General features: G+C 41.0%; 1 protein-coding gene across 1 annotated transcript; it reads right to left on the reverse strand.

The window, feature by feature from the left end:
• Positions 1-1256: 1256 nt before the first annotated feature.
• SLC30A4 (solute carrier family 30 member 4) lies at positions 1257-16547 on the reverse strand. The gene is made up of 7 exons (XM_058033716.1): positions 16143-16547; positions 11206-11352; positions 6131-6284; positions 5621-5879; positions 5227-5332; positions 2903-3037; positions 1257-2278 (listed from the first exon to the last, which is right to left on the reverse strand). The coding sequence occupies exons 1-7, from the start codon at positions 16531-16533 to the stop codon at positions 2124-2126; spliced, it is 1347 nt and encodes a 448-aa protein (XP_057889699.1). The 5' UTR covers positions 16534-16547; the 3' UTR covers positions 1257-2123.
• Between the last annotated feature and the right edge of the window lie 750 nt (positions 16548-17297).

Raw genomic sequence — 17297 nt, forward strand, 5'->3', positions numbered from 1 at the left:
AAACCCACAATAGAACAACACACCTTTTTTCTTCAATTAAACAAATGTATAGTAAATTATTAAAAAACTGCAAATACAATACATGTCTACTGTACTTCAACATCTAATTACATCAACTGTAAACCCCAATTTAATTAAAACCCATTTGAGCATTAGTATGTGCAAAATACCTGTTGTTTGTGGTTTTTGCCAGTACGTTTGAAAGGATGGGATGCACATTTTTAATGAACTGTGATATGGCTTAATTGATGGTAGTGTTTGTATTGCAGCATTACCTTCCCAAGCACAGTGCTGCTTTTCAGCTGCACACACTCCCATGCTGTACACCAGTGTTCCTGTTCCTTGCCCAAACAGATACAATCTGGTGTTATGTGCACTCTGTCCAGATTCTCAATGTGCTGTCAGCTTTCATCAATAAAAATTAATCATGTGATCCCTACCTCCAGAAAGAGGACAAGAAGCAAAAATTGTTACCTCCAAATCAGCCTTATGAAAATGTGAAACCCTAGCGAGTTTCAAAACAGAAAATAGCTGAAGTATTCACAGCTGAATATCACAATAACCATAACTGGCAAAAGCTTTCCTTTTTGATCCACACAGAGAACTACTTTCCATGTCAGTGGAAGTTCTGCATAAGGTGAAAGTACAGAATAAACAAAAAATACTTGAAGCCAAGTTCTTGCCATCTTCTGAACTTTGTACATCATGTTCTTGCTGCTCTTAGCTTCTTGAATGCCATTGACGTCAGAAGCAGGTTAAATCTGGCCTTGTAGGTGAATGATAGCTTAGTGTAAAGATTTATTATCTTGGGTACATTCAGAATACAGGGGTTCCACAATGAGGCCAAACAGTTCCACTTTGTGGATTCTGAGCTGCCCAGATGAATACACAGTCTTTCAGGTTGCCTCCTCTCTGTAAATACAAAAGGGCCTTTCTGCCACTGTAGGTTGTTATGATATTGTTGTCCAACACCTTCAGGTTACAGATCTTGCTTGGATTTTGCTTTCTCCATAAGCTAAGTAGTGGGAACTGCTGTCACAGTGGCACTCCTGTCAGGATGCTGCCACGCTGTGCTTAAAGATTAAAGGTCAGAGATTGTGATGGATGGAATTGTGCATGTCTAAAACTTCTGCTCCCCACTTTCCTGTTGGATGCACATATCTGTAGATTGCATTTGAGAGTATTTCCAAGTCAAATAGCACTTCTATCATTTGACTTTTCTTTTAAAACAAAACAATCATGGGAAAAATTATCAATTACAGGACATTTATTAATTACAATTAGAACGCATGCTAATCAACTGGCCTTTTAATGTGAATCAAATTATGGTTTAGACATTCAAGATTATTAATAATAAATTCCTCTTACAAGTCAAAACTTTATAAAATAAATAACCTGTTTCTAATGTATAAATCCTATTCTAAAACACATTAAAGATAACTGATCACTTAAAACACTTTGGGTCCAGTGTTGGGTCTCTAGATAAATACCAGAAGTCTGGGCAAGGATCTTCCTGTCTGGATCTCTGAATGCCCAGATTAAAGCTAACTTTCTGGTCTGGGTACAGTAAATTCTGTAATTTACAGTCTCTCCAAAGAGACAGTTTCCACAAGAATTCAACTTAATGTACATGTTAATAATTTGAGATACTGTGTGAAAATTACTATTGCAAAAATACTGAAGAATGAATTTGGGGATCATGATATATTGTGCAACCCTGGTATGATCAGCTTTAGAGACTTTTGACTGAAATACTGAATGCCTGATGCTCCTTTTGGAGTGCAGGTACTTTGTGGTACGTAATGTTTAAAGGACAATATTGGACTGTAATTTGTGAGGTATCTGCAGAGCCACGTTCCAGTTTGTAAACAATAATCCAAACCCAGCTTTGTCTCAAAACCATAATAAATTGAATAGACCAGTACAACGGAGAGAGTGAAATAAATGTTCTGTAGGGCAACCACTGCACTTTTTGCAGCACCGGTTCTCCCTGCTGCATGTCCCATGGTACAAATCCACATATTAATGGTTACTATTGGATAATTTTCATTTTGTATTTATTGCTCTCAGTCTTTGACTACACAAGGTAAAGAATAAGGCAGCAGTTCCCAAAACATATGAAATTAGGCACTGGAACTCTGACAATTCGCACAGGTTTTGCTCATTTCCTGTTTGTAGCTCTGAAGCTGGACAGAGCACTTGTACATTCCGAACGTGTTCAGCAGCAGCTGCCGGGCCTTGGACTGAACGTCCTCCCATTTAGATGAACTACCAGGAACTGCAAAATTAAGAAAAGAATTAATAAATTCACTCCTTGAGAAACCTGAGCAATGCAAATGTTCTCAAACTTATCACAGTGCCACCGTTGAGAATAATTTTTGCTCACACTTTATTAATTTAATATTGTTCTTGTGGTCACTGTGTACTCTCTCTTCATCATTTTACTCCTCTCTTGATAGAACTCTGTATGTATTTGATACTATCCCCCCAAAAACCTGAGCTTTCCTACTAAGAACTAATATTCATAGTATAGTTGGATGTCTGACTCAGCACACATTTTGGGCAAAACATTTATTTTTCATGTGTTGATTGTTCCACATTAGAACTTCACCCTTTCTTTTCCTAAACATGTAAGAAAATTTCTGAGGAGAAATTTTGTGTTGGTTTTTTTCCCTGCATTGGACGTTTTGGTATAAAAATTTTTATTTGCACAGTTCTCATTTACACCATGTCTTTCTTGGCCAAGGTATTCTATTCCTTGCTGTACAAAACCAGAGTTAGCAGATTTTCCTTCCCCAGAATGGTATTTCTTGGTTCAATTTAAATAACAGTATGAAGAGGAAGTGGTGGGGTTTTTCCTAAACTTGGATTTAATTTAGAATTACGCTATCCAGCAGCTTACCTAGTTGCAAGTGGACTATGGCAGTTGTTTTCCCTGCAGTGAGAGACCAAACATTTAAATCTTCTATAGAATAAACATCCTCAATTTTCATCAAGTCTTCCTTGATGCGATCCACATTTAAGTGCCTTGGAACTCCTGTGATACCAAACATGAGATAAAATTAATTCTGTCTTCTGCAGAGTCTCAGTAGCCTTTAAAAACGTTACAACAGATCTCAATGTCAAGAAAATAGAATTTGTGCTGTTGGAGGTGATTAGTAACTTCCATGTTATCAACCGAAAACAATATGGAAATGGGCCAGTGAAGTCTGGTATGGATACAGAAGTTGTACAGGAATTGCAGAGCTGTCTCGGTGGAATCTGTCCTGTCCAGAATCCACACTCTGGCAACAGCAGCATTAGATATCATTTACAATGATGTACTTTTGTTGACAACTTCACTGCACTTCTAACCCTTAGTAACAGCTTAGGCTGGACTCCAGGATCAAAATCTGTTAAAAAAAAAAAAAAAAAAAAAAAAAAAAAAAAAAAAAAAAAAAAAAAAGCTAGGGCCTGTCTCCTGAAACTGCATTTCAGGTACCTGGGATCATGTTCACAGGCTGCAGTAATCCATGTGCAGTGGTCAACACATAGGACTGTGTTTTACAGTGTCCTCTCTGCAAATCAGAGACCAAGTCCTTTTGGTATTTTCAGCAGCACATCTCTAACTTACCACCACATCCTTTTTCTGTACAAAGGGCAAAATCAAAATTTTAGATTATCAACTTGGGTCAAAAACTAATGCAAGTACTGAATAAACTCTTTCTGAGTAGTTTTGATGCTACAGCAGCTTTTATTGCTTATCTTCCAGATTTATGGAGTTTATGTATACTGAGAGGATTTCAGCAACTTGCTTCTCAGATTTCTTCAGACTTTTTGCATAACTTCTCTGAACCTGGTGCCTTACTGTCTCTTAAATTACATTATTTCCAGTACTGTCTCTTTTGAAAGTTCAGTGTCTAGGACTGCCTCACATGAAACAAAATTTTCCTTCTAGTGGAGACCATCAAAAATGATTTAGCTGATAAATAACTAGCTAACTGTCTGGTATTTGTACAGCTTTCTTTTTCCCAAGAAAAATGGACTTAAATTCTCTTATCTACATCATACTTGTGATGGGCTTCCATTCTGCCTTATAAATCTATATTAAAAGCTAGAATCTCATTGCTTGTGTTGGACAGCTATTTAATTTTTAAATTTTGCATTCTAAGTATAATGAGGAAATGGAAGTTAATACCAAAAGTTGATACAACTTCAAGGGCCTTGGTGTTGCAGCAGCAGTTTCCAGTATAAATGCAAGTCCATTCTCTGGTGATTCTGAATTTGAATTGGAAAAGTTTCCTAGCATGCATAAAGCCCACATACCATCACTTTCAATGACTTAATTAATATGGAGACTTTTATGACAACTGGGATACCTTCTCAGTGAACTTCTACTTTGTTAGATTTTTTTAAAAATCTTATGTGACAGCAAAAGCACTTAACTGAAGATTCTGAGGTTTCTGATTTAAACTTGTTACCTAATAAAAGTAAAGTCGATGGTAATTCACGAGACAGTTAATTCATGAGACAGTTAGGAATGTGCAGTTAAAACCTAGGATTTTTCTCCCAGCCCTAATATCTTCATTTTATAAAGTAATAGTACTAGATCAAGCAGTAATAGTTGCCATGTAAGCTGTGATAAAGCAACGGATGCTGCTGACATGCTTCCCTCTATGTCACACAAGATAAGATCCTTCAGCCCATATTCAGCTTTTTCTTCTCTTTTTTTTTTCTGCATTTTACATCACTCTTAACTTGCAGCTTCCCCTATGGGAAGAGCAGATACACACAAGTAATACAAAGGCACTTGTGGGAAAAGGGAAGACAGGACTGGCATGAACCACATGTCCAGCCATTTGCCTGTGCTTGGTGCCTCCTTTTACCTGCATGCACATTCACTTTGACTGTACAAGTAATAGAAGTGAGAGTGTAGAACTGAGTCTGGGCAAATGTTCACTTGATTCAGCTGAGAGTCACTGCAGACACACTAGAAAGTTCTGTACATTTCACATCTGCATCTCCTGATGGTAAAGAGTGTGCAGATACAGGACTTGTGTTGTTCTGGCCACAGTGAAAGATACCTAAAAACTGCTGCAATTTAGAGGAGCCATAAAGAACCACCAGACTAAAGCAGCACCAAGACAGACAGGTCTCCAGGTACAATCCACATAGAGATGGGGATTATGATGTCTAGAAATCTGGTATTTTCCATGTAAAGCACTGCAGATTGGGCACAGATCTTACCTTCCAGAATAATAACTCCCGTGTCACACAGAATTCGAACTGTTGTAAAAACCACCAGTATGGAAAACACATATGTACATATAGGATCAGCAATCTTGTATTCTGGCTGCAAAAGGGAAATTTCACAATGTCAAAGGATGTATGAAAACAAGATCACTTACAAAAATGTGACTCAGAAGACACAGTTACTTCTGGTTCCAAGTTTCCACGTTTGAATAGTTACAATATATATAGTAGAGACAGTCTTGCTTAATTTGCATGATGTACGAAGCTTATCATAAAATATCATTAAAAAGGTATTTTTAATAACTTATAAAAACAGGTCCCTTTTGACTTTAACCACCAGAGTGAACCGCCAAGATTCCCCGTGCCTCCAGGAGAGGCCTTTCCTTACCTTAAAGCGGATGATGTAGGCAGCTACAAGCACCCCAATGCTCTGCACCAGGTCCCCCAGGGCGTGCACAAAGGCTGCTCTCACTGCCAGGCTGCTGTGCCCATGGCTGCTGTGCCCATGGCTGCTGTGCCCGTGGCTGCTGTGCCCGTGGCTGCTGCCCTGGGCTGCGCTTGGAGAGCTTGGCTGAGGTACATGAGAGTGAGCGTGGGAATGGGAGTGGGAGTGAAGGTGGCCAGATTGATTCAGCAAAAATCCCATTCTGAAAGGGAAAGGAGATAAATGCTTCAAGAAACAGGCTTTAGGGTTTTTTGGGTGGGGAGGGTTTGTTGGGGTTTTTTCATTTTAAACCAAATAATTGAAAAATAATACCCGGTGTAATTTCTTGTCTTATTTGGGAAAATTAAGAGGTCCAGCAAAATTACATCCCATGACAAAGTTACAGGCCATGACTGAATTAGCAGCTTATTGAGAATACATTTATGAGTGTTAATGGAGAGAGAGAGATCTTACATTAAGTTAACTGCAACACCAACGGCTGCTGTGATGAGCATGATATCACCATTTATTTCATAGTCCATATGGATTGTTCTCTGAACAGCCTCATACAACAGGAATGCCATAAGGATATAGACCAGCAGTACACTAATGATGGCTGACAGTACTTCTGCAAGCAGAAAGGAAAAAACATTATAAAAACATGCCTCAGATCCATTTCTATTTCCAAATTAGAATGTGGACAGGGCCTCGTTTTAACTATTTTATCCATAAACAAACAAGTTGTGTGATAAATAAAACTTGTAAAATAGGATTAACCAACTGAGTTTCTTCTAATAAACTCCTTCACATGTCCCTGTCATCAGTATATACCTCAAATTACGTTTTCCCTGCTAACTTCTGCACAGGTAATGATCCTGACTTCTTCAGATACCCAGAACATTTGCCTGAGAATTCACAGGCAAAGGCCTTGTCCAGGGATGAGGAGGACAGGTGATCTCAAACATTACCAGCCTACCCACAAATAAGGGAAACCTTGATTTTAAGTGTCCAGAGTATTAAGCTGGGTTTAGAAATTATTTTTATATATCCTTTTTTGTTTTAGTTAGGATGGAGAAGAAATTACAAAAAGTTAAAGAAATCAAACAGTATAAATTTGTCACACACTATACTCTTAAGCTCCTTGACATATGTGTTCATAAGTGTTATCTGAGGCAGATTTCAGCTACAAAGGCTTGCTTAGGGTAAGTTTCTGTATTGCTGTGATATGCTGTTCTAACATTATCTAGTATTTACCAAATACTATTATTTAACAAAAAGCAAAAGCATCAGGACTATTATTTTGGCATAGGAATTTTATCTGATCAGCAGGGACTTTCAAAAGGAAACACATATCTAAATAAAGATAAAAATTGCAAAACTAATAAAAACTAGTATTTCATTGTTCTGTGCTTTCTGCTGCTATTTACATCTGTGGAACGTGGTTACAGTTCTCTGTGAGATTCCTGCTGTTCAGATGGGAGTAAACAGGGCTAAATATTTTATAGGTTGGGACTTTTGTGCTGCCTCATTCCCCACTCATGAAATTGTGCTGGTAATAGTACACAAACCTGAGAAGGATGAGTCCACACTACAGTTTTAAGGCCCTACTGTAAAGAAAATAGGTATTTCCAAATGGGCCACTAGATTGCTTTTATCATGAATGTACTTTTATCCTCCAGCTTCATATTCTGAAAACTATCGCCTGCAGCAGCTGAAACTTAAAAAAAAGTCAACACAGCTGGCAGAGAAAACATTAGTTAAAGACTGTCTCAGTTATAATCAAGTTAATACAGGGCTTTACAAAAAGCCCTGGGAAAGCCTTAATGCTTGCTCCATTGTATTGCATATAAATCTGCAGCCGTGCCTGAGTAATCTGTAATCATTATGCATAATGCTCATTACTGTCACTTGCCAGATGGATCACTGGGATCTCAGCCTTCCTCTGTGAACTCAAAGATCAGAGGTGGAATTAATTTACTTGGAATTGTAATGGTTGTTCTTCCCCCTAGTTCCACACATGTTGCCCTGATTTATTCCCCAGTAAGGGCAAAATTCTGCCCTTGGCTGTACCATAGTTCTAAGAATACTCATCTGAGAATTGCCTCTCTTCTTCCTCTGCTTTCAATCTGTCAGCCTGAAGTACAACTTGGGTTACCGCAGATGTCTTCTCTAACACAGAAGTGTTTTAATTTTATTTATTATTACAGCTATATCAGCATTTTAATGTCACCAAAATCTGTTGATCCATGCACTGAATTATTAAAATCATTATGGGAGAAGAAACTCACACCAACACATTCAGCTGCTGGGTAGTGTGTCAGTGCCTGGATGAGGAACAGCACTACCAGGCAGTAACAAGGCTCTGAAAGTCAACTGTCATAATCTGAGATGATTTCAGAGCAACTTGAAAATCCTGGAAATAGCCACAGAAATGGAAATTATCTTTACGAAGCTGGCAGATTATTCAGGGCAACAGTCCTAAAAATACACAATACATTGCTTAGACGGTTTTCCAGAATGTTTTAAAAACTTGTGAAGCCATAGCACATTAGCATTTACCAGAGAAATAATATAATGTGCTTTTACAATCTAAACCCATATTTTCTGCATTGGAAACCAGTGTTTTCCTTGCAGTTTCTTCCAGAGTCACTGTCATGTCAGCATTGTAGATTTGTGCTGAGATCTTTCCCTTCTTGTGAAATGAACTGTGCACAGTCTCAGTGGACTGGCTGATTCTGTCATTACTAACATTGTCTCTGCAGCAATGGACGAGTGCCAGGTTCCATATCTGTGCTTAAATCTGCTCAGTGTCTTGCTGAAAAGGAGGTATGGGGAAACTGAACTATTTTTGGCTTCAAGAATTTAATTCTTCTTTAACATGACTACAGTTTCCATTATTTTGTCTTCACTTTTCTAACCTATTCCTGAATCTGTCAGCTTCCTTTTCACAAATGAAAATGGAACAAAACTGAAGATGGAACTTATATATTATGTATTCAAAAAGAATTCAAATAGATGAGAATTAGTGCTCACTTCCTTCTGGAATTTGACTAGACAACTAACAGGTCTGTTGCTTTTACAAAGTGAAATTTATGGGAATAATTGAAAATTCATCACTCTGCAAACAAAAATAATAACAATGAACAATATATTTGTTCATTAGAATGTTTTCATGACTACTGAATGGATGGATTATCTTAAAACTTAATGTAGAGCAGGTCAGTGATGACACAGTTCTTGCACATATTCCCAGCTTTAAAGAAATAAACTACATATTCTTCTGTGACAGATACCCAATCTGTACCCTACTTCTAACATCCTGACATGTTTTAACATCTCTCTTGTGAAGTTTAAACTATTGTTGAACTGATATTATTTGCTGACAAGCTTCTTACATATAGGTTACTTGGAAAAATGTGTTACAACAAGGATATACCCTAGAAACTGCTTTGTTCCATTGCCAGCACTCACTGATGTGTGAAACTGGGCCCTCAGGCCACAGCATTCAGACTGGGTGCCTAAAATCAGGCAAATAAATTTCACAAGTGTGATTTTTAAAAATACTGTATTTTGAATTTTGAACCATCAGATCTTCTGTACTTTGGGGGTCCCTGGCAAAGCTTGACTCACTTCCTCTTCCTTCCTGCACAGAAACTCCTTCCCAGCCTCAGGCTCTCCTGCTGCTCATCCAGAGAGCTGCACTGCTGCTGCTCATGCAGGGTGGCTGAAGTGGAAAGGAACCCCTGGAACCTGTGCAGTCCTGCTCAAAGGAGGGTCAGCCACAGCAGCTTGCTCAGGGCTGCTTCCAGGTGGGTTTCATCTATTTCCACTCCACAACCTGTTCTAGTCTTTGACCACCTGCTGGCACTGGGAGCAGAAAAGGAGGAGCAATTGCTGCAGAACTGAGAGGCTGCTCCCTGTAGCTGCTCCTAGAGAGAAGAGCAGTACAGATTAATTTTATGGGCCACATCTGGCCCAGGAACCACCACTGGATCAGTCTGGCTAGTTCATGACTAGTATTTTTCCTGGCAGTAAACTGGAAAGAAAAAAACATACAGAAAATGAGGTGGCAGGAATGCTCAGGGATTTCTTCTTTCACATTAATTGAAAAGTCAGCAAAAATTTACAGAACTGAGAATATTTTAATGGTTAAGTAAGGTCCTATTATTTTTTAACATAAACCCCTGTTTTCAGCTAGGCAGATTCAAGGTATTTGCTATTTGATTTTAGAAAAGTTACAAAGACATGTAAACTACCCAAATTATTTTGAAATAGGGTTAAAGTATGTATAAATGCTAACATCCTTCTGGAGAGTATGAGCAAATGCCAGGGGCATACCTGCAAGGTCAGGTTTCAGCATCAGAGGAGCTCCTATCACAAAATTAAAACTTCATGAAAGAAAAGTTTGTAATGGGAAATGCTGGCATTGCTAATGCTTTCTTGCTAGAGCCCCAAAGAGCTTTGCTAGTGTACAGAGTTATGCATTCATGCACTAGTGACTAACTGATGACAAATGACAAGGAGTGATGGAGTTGTTGAATTCTACTGCTGTTCTAGCAGCCAAAATAAGAATTGCAAATATTGACTACACAAGAATGAAATTCCTTGAAAAATGTATGCTATAGAGTGTTATAGAAAACAGGTAGAAAACTGGGACACTAGAAATTATCTATTTAATGAAAAAAATACTTTGAAGTTTTTGCTAAAGTGTCTACAGACCTGCAGCTGGGTATTATATCCAGTTAGCAACCACACGAAAACACCCTTTATCATCATTACATTTCCAAACATGAAGTAATAAATCCTGAAAATATTCTTCCAAGGGTTAGTCCATAATTCTGTTTATACTTCTTTTTAGAGACACCTAAACTGAACAGAGGTTAAGTAACTTGCTGTATTTTGCAAACCATGGGGCATTTTGACCTCAGCTTTCTGTGGTTTGGGGAATGCAAGAGGAATCCTGATTTATATGAGCTTTGGCAGGGCAGAGCTCTCTAATAATATGTTCTACATAACTTCTTAGCTGTGGATTAAAATGTAATTTTTCACATTGAATAGGACCTTTTTCCAGTATCACAATTCTGCTGAAGTCAACAAGATTTTTTAACTCCTGGGCACTGGCAATAATCTGTTGTGAACAACCACGGGCTGACATGCACAGCTCCTGCACCATCAATGTCACCATGAATTCAATTCCCCAGCCTTCCTCTTCAAGAAGGAAGATGAATCAAGCATTCAGAATTCAACTCAATCTGCTAAGTGCCAGTCCCACAGAAATGGAGGGACTTGCCCTGCTCCCAGTGAATGAAATTCTGCCATCAAACTTTTGGCCGAGTTTGGTTTTTTGGTTTCTTTAATCTATTCACTTGTAGCAATACAGCCTAAGCAGTGCATCCCCAATGGCCAGTGACAGGACATTGAGAGTCAGTTAAAGCAACTCTTAGGCTTGTTGCTACTTTCTTTCTAGCTACCTGTTCTTCTAGAATTAGGTGCTCTTTACAGTCCTTGCTTCAAATACTCTTTACCAGCAGAATCTGATAGCTACATACCTAAGCGATGAAATCCAAAAGTGAATCTCTTTGTTGGAGATTTTGCAGACAGCCAGAGAGCAAGGAGGGTCAAAATAATACCACTAAGGTCAGTGAGCATGTGAAGTGCATCTGTCATAATTGCTAGACTGTTAGCAACATAGCCACCTGAAAACATAATAGGAAAAGTCACAACATAAGACATTTTTAATTATTTTACATAATATCCTCTTGCACAGCTTACAGTTATTTCTTTTCAGAATAGTATATGAGAGCCCTTCTTATACCCACTAAACATGGAGGGGTGTTTGCCATTACAAGCAAAATGCCATGCTGTAATTTAAAGCTACCATAGTTAAAAGTGCAGTCAAGTGTGCTTTCTATTAAGAGTAACATAAAAAGGATTCACTCCTGTTATTCTAACAGAGACTACTTGCATCATAATGTTTGCAAGATCAGGTCCAAAACAGTTTTGTATCTTTTCTCTTCATATTACTGCACATGTGTTTAATCAACTGATTCTTTTGTTAAACTACATCTGTTAAACACTCTGACATAACAGAACGGGAACAGAACTCCATAGATTCGATGACCATGAAATTTACCCTGTCACCTTTTTATTTTCATTACTTTATCATTTAACGTTAATTATTCCCCATCCTGGCAGAAGTGTGGAAGTTCTTGCAATATCTATTGCAGACAATGACTTTCACTTGTACAGCATTTTTCTTTGTTATTGATTACCATAATTTTTCTTGTAATAATGAGCTGCATTGAGACAAATAACCTGAGATCAAAGGTTAATATCTTTGTTCCAATTCACTTGCTAGAGCTGCTGCTGGATGAGTGAGAGATTTAAACAATGCACCTCTCACCTAAGTATCCCTTATACAGAGGGGAATCAAGGACAGGCTGTGTTGTCTTCCATATGCTTGAAGGTAAGCCCATTATCTCAGAAAAGATCAAATCTTCAGTGTCAGCTCAGCTAATATTTGGTTTCTCTTTTTACCTTGAGATTGTCATGCAGCCTGTAAATTGTACTGAGCAAAGTGTGCATCTGGTGTGCCATTTGGCAGGCTTCAGGCTCCAACTAACATTTCAAATAAAGAAATCTTCATATACAATTAAAATTGTCTTAGTGAAGAGGCTGACCAGAGGAAATAGCAAAGGGGAATTCACAACTGGCTGATGGCTTTTAAGACTGGTCATAAAACCTTTGTGTGTGTGTGGCTGTGGGTGTTCTTATGTACACACCTGCAGAGAGAGCTACTCTCTCCTCCCAGCCAAACACAGAGCACAGCTGCCCTGCAGTTCTGTTTGTGCTGTGGCCACCTATCAAATGCACTACATTTCACACAGCTCCTTTCCTCCAGCCCCTTTCTTCCATTGTTCAGAAGCTTCTATGTCAAATTCTTCTGAGGCTGAAATTCTCCAAAAGGCCATTGCAGCTCAAAAACAATGACTTTTTAAGATTTAGCAATCAGCAGCTTTTTGGGTAAAATGAGTTATGCCTTTCCTTTCTGAATTAATTTGTGTTCTCTCATAACTTAAAAAAAATATTTAGAAAGTGCAACTCAACCTCTTTTATAGTCAACAAAGAAACAATAATTTATATGTAAGGACATTTAGTTCAGCACTTTACATATATCATTATTTACAGTATATATGTTAATTCTTATGTATTATTTTGAGCATCACTTCATCCAAGATGAGTTAATTCCACTTCAGCTAGCCTCCCACTTTTAAAGATTTTCAAAACAAAAGTATGAGGAAGGAATTCAGATACTGAAGCTAAACATAATGCAGCATGTGGATTAAGAAAACATAATTGCCATTTAGAAAATCCTGAAATCAAAGGTTCTCTGTTTCTAAAGGTATCTGTTCATCACGTGGTTAAAGGTATTGCCTAGGGGCTGTTTAGATACAATTGGTAACTTGGAAAAAAATACATCTGTAACCTTTACAAATAGCTTGATGGCTCACCACTGTTTTCAGTGACCCATGAAGGACAGCAGTTCTCCTCATGGATGATCAATTAGAAATCTCTAAACATAGCTGAAAACATCAAAACCCTGTGAGAAAAGCTAATTAGGACTTGCAATATGTTTTTCATTTCTTGATGCACAATGGTTTCCCCAAAGTGTAAATTGTTATCTAACTGGTCATCAAATGAAGCAGCAAACACTGAGATAGGCTGAAGTAATGAGTTTGGAGAAAATATGCCAATCAAGATCTCACAAAAAAAGCTGCTGAAACAAGATTTCCTTCATCTTGACATCGGTAACAGACACCAGAAAGATTTTTACTGAAAAATTTAATTGTCTGATAGAATCTTCTGCCTTTCATTTAGAAACTCAAATCCGTCAAAGATCATAGAAAGAAGTCAGTTAAAATACCCTACACCATCAGAGTTTCCCAAATACCTGAGCTTCAGATCAATTAATAAAATTTGGAAATTTCAAACCAACCAAAGACAACACAGTACAGGGCTGGAGTGAAATAAATTAAACAGGTGGGACACTGAGCCAGGACTTGGGGGCTGTATCTCTAATTACTCTTGTGCTCATTATTACTCGCCCTGTGACAAGTCATTCAGGTCAAGATCCACAGAATTACAGAGATATCCAAACCCTCTATTTATTCTCTGTGGAAGATGGATGCCTGAATATTTGATGGGTCTGAACTTCAGTGCTCTGATTCTGTGTCCAAAGAATGAAATATGGCTGGGAACAGCACACCCAGAGCTGAGGAGGACGAGTCCACTGCACAGCACTAACACTCTGTGCAGACAAATCCAGCCTGCCCAAGCCCTCTGAGAGAAGAACAAAGATGATGTGACAGTGATCAGAGTATTTTTACTCTCAACATCTATTATTTCTAGAGCTCTCCCTGCACTAGCTATGGAGAGGTCTCCAACAGCATGAATTGGATCCACAGCCCCAAACAGAAACACTCCCAGTGACCTGAGCATCAATCTGCCAACAGCTCAGACATTATTCAGTATGAGGCCCTCCAGATAAACTAAATTCAGTGTACATCAGAACTCTGACACAATCAACTAACATCACTCTCATGTTAAAGGATGTCTAAGCCTAAAATACAACACTATTGCTTATCAAATTTACCTGAGTTCATGCTGAACCAAAATCTCATCCAGAGGAAAAACATGGAGCCAGGGGGCAAATGGAGGCATTCAGCCAAATCCCCACAGGTTTGACACATACTGCCTTAGCAGTAATAATAAGCTGATGTATTGTGGCCTGTTATTAATGACCAGCCACACACTGAGACATGCAGAAAGGCAAAGCCACTTTTTTCCATTAACCCACATTCCTGAAATAAGGCCCCAAATAAAACTGCTGTAGACACAGGCAGTATTATGGTCTCTCTCTGAAAAATGGAAAATCTATTGTAGGGGTTTTTTTCCCCCTACATCTGTGGGACAAACTGCAATAGCTGTCCTCTAGCAATTATTTTGTTCCCTATCCATCTTGCACAAGTTTGTCTTAAGAACACGATTCACAGTTGTCCTAGCAAAAGCATCCAAGAGCATGAGCTCACTTCACACAAGTACTCAATTGACTCAATTTGCAGAAGTCAGGAGGAGGATGTAGATCCCATGCTGCTGTTCTTCACTTCCAGAAAGTTTTTATGATTTGATTTTGTGTGTGTGCTTGAATTATGGCAAGTAATTAATCTGATTAGCTCTGATTCAGACTTGAATGTTGAAATTTAAGACATTTAAAAGCAATTAATTGCTATGGAGAGACCTGGCTCAACATACATATGAAGGTACTGGCACTGAGCAGTGTTCCTCACAACTCTAAATCAGGGGACAGTGGATGAGAACATTAAAGCATTTTTCAGGAGGCTGAGTCACACCCAACAGACACTTGCACTGCATGGCTGTATCCAAAACACAGATAGCAACAGGACACAGTAAGTGAACAGAGATTAACAGATAAATACTGAACTTTGTAAAAATGATAAGGCAAAGGCATTTTAAATCTTAAAAGGCATAATATTTAACAGCTAATCCATGCATCTCAAGGACACTCATACTTTATTTCAAGTCTATGCTGCTATAGCCTATTTGATAAAGCATAGTTGTATAATGTTGGTGTATAATGCACAGGTTCTCCTCGTCCTTCATCCTACACAGCATAGCCATTGGGAGGGAGCAATAAAAGCTGAACTTGAGAAATGGGTTCATTCTTCAACAATCAGGTGTTTATATTGGGAACGAATTTTCAGGTAAAACCCCACTATACTTCTGCAAGTACTAACAAAAACCACAACTAATTTCATGCAACTACTTGGTATTCCTATATGTTGTAGCAGGAAGCATTAAAGTAATAGTCACTTTAAATGACTGTGCTCATATGATTTATGTCTGGATGGAGCACATGCTAGTCCAGAGCACAGCAGGACATCAAGAAGTTCTCAAGGGAGTGATGTCTCCACTGGATTGCTGTTGACAGCTCAGGACTTGTCTTCTTAGTTCTAAGTAATAGTGTGTGTTGCTGTATCTGGATAAAGACAAATACCCCCGAGTATTACTTCCATTATTATGGTAAATGTCACATTTAAAACTGTATTTTCCTCTTCTTCTCTTGCTGCAAGCACAGCAAGATTTTATGGCCGTTGATTTTAAAATATTGTGATTGAAATTGTTCATGCCACTTCTCCTTTGTTAAAAACAACTTAAAAACTTACAAGAAGAAATAAAATCCATTAGTCAAAGAAAAATTTGTATATTTTATGCCACTCCGGGGAATTGATAAGAGATTCGGGTAAGGAAAGTTGCAAATTCTTTCAAGGAAAATACAGGCAGACTTAATTCCCTCTCACTTCTGCACGTGCAGCTCATCTCTGTGGTCTTTCTAAAGGACTGATGGTTCAAGGCCAAGGCCAGAGCAGCCTAACGAGCTGTGAGGCACCGCAGGCCCCCGACTCACCTATGAGCTCCCCCGTCATGAAGAGGAGGTAGAGGAGGGCAGCGAGCGTCAGCCGCTTCTTCACCTTCCTCTGCTTGGAGCGCTCTCGCCGGCGGCTGCAGCCGCTGCAGGGGTCCGGCCGGCCGGCCCGGGCGCTGCGCAGGGCGATGTCCCGCTCCAGCAGGGACTCGTCGTCGGACGGCAGCCCCGGGGACGCCCCGTTCACCGGCGTCTCCGGGGCCGCCTCCGAGCCGTCGTCCGCCACCACCACACGCAGCTTGTTAAACCTGGGGAAGTCCTCATCCCCCACCTCATCCGAGAAGTCAAAGGCACTGGAGTCGTTCAGGAACAGAGGGTCCTCGCTCTTCCCTAGCAGGGACTTGATGCTCGCCCAGAGCCCGGCCCCAGCCATAGCGGCGGCGCTCGGGGGCCTCGCCGGGCGCGGCCGACCCGCCGCGGGCGGCTCCGCTGGCGCAGCTGTGCCCTCGCAGGCGGCGCCCCGACCGCTCGTCGTCCCGTCAGGGCATGTCCCCTACATCGCCCCGCCGGGCCCCGCGCAGGTCGGACGGAAAGGGGCGCGGGGCTCCGCCGCGGAGCGCCCCGGCACCGCCGGACCGCAGCGCCGCCTCCGCGCCGGGCACCGCGCCGCGAGGCGCTGTCACCGCCCGAGCCCCGGTCACCCCGCGCAGCGCTCAGCCGGCGCGGCCCCGGTCACGCCGCGGCCGGGCAGGCGGCGCCCGGCGCGGGGCCGCCTCCCTGCCGGCGCAGGGGGAGCGCCGCCGCCGCCGCCATGCGCGTCACATCCCTCCGCTCCGCGCTCCGCCGCGGCCGGGCAGCGCGCCGCCCTCGCAATCCCTGCGCGCTCCCGGGGCCGCCCCGGGCCGCAGTTGGTGGGAGTCGCGTCCCCTGCGCGCCCGCGGACCCCGCCGGCACCGCGCCTGCGCCGCCCGCCCGGGACGGCCGCGTGTTCGAGTCCCGCCGCCGCCGCCCCGCCGCGCCCGCGCTGCCCGCGGAGCGGGGGCACCGCGCTGCGGGGCTCGGGGGGCGCAGGGGCCCGCCCGGAGCGGCGGCGGCACCCGCGCGTCCCTCGGAGTGGCCTGAGGGGCTGTTCCCGTCCCTCTGTGCCTTTGTGTTCAGCGGGTAAATGCCATGCGACGTAGAGGCTTAGAACTGCCA

The sequence above is a fragment of the Melospiza georgiana genome, chromosome 13 (genome assembly GCF_028018845.1).
Source record: "Melospiza georgiana isolate bMelGeo1 chromosome 13, bMelGeo1.pri, whole genome shotgun sequence".
Lineage (NCBI taxonomy): Eukaryota > Metazoa > Chordata > Aves > Passeriformes > Passerellidae > Melospiza > Melospiza georgiana.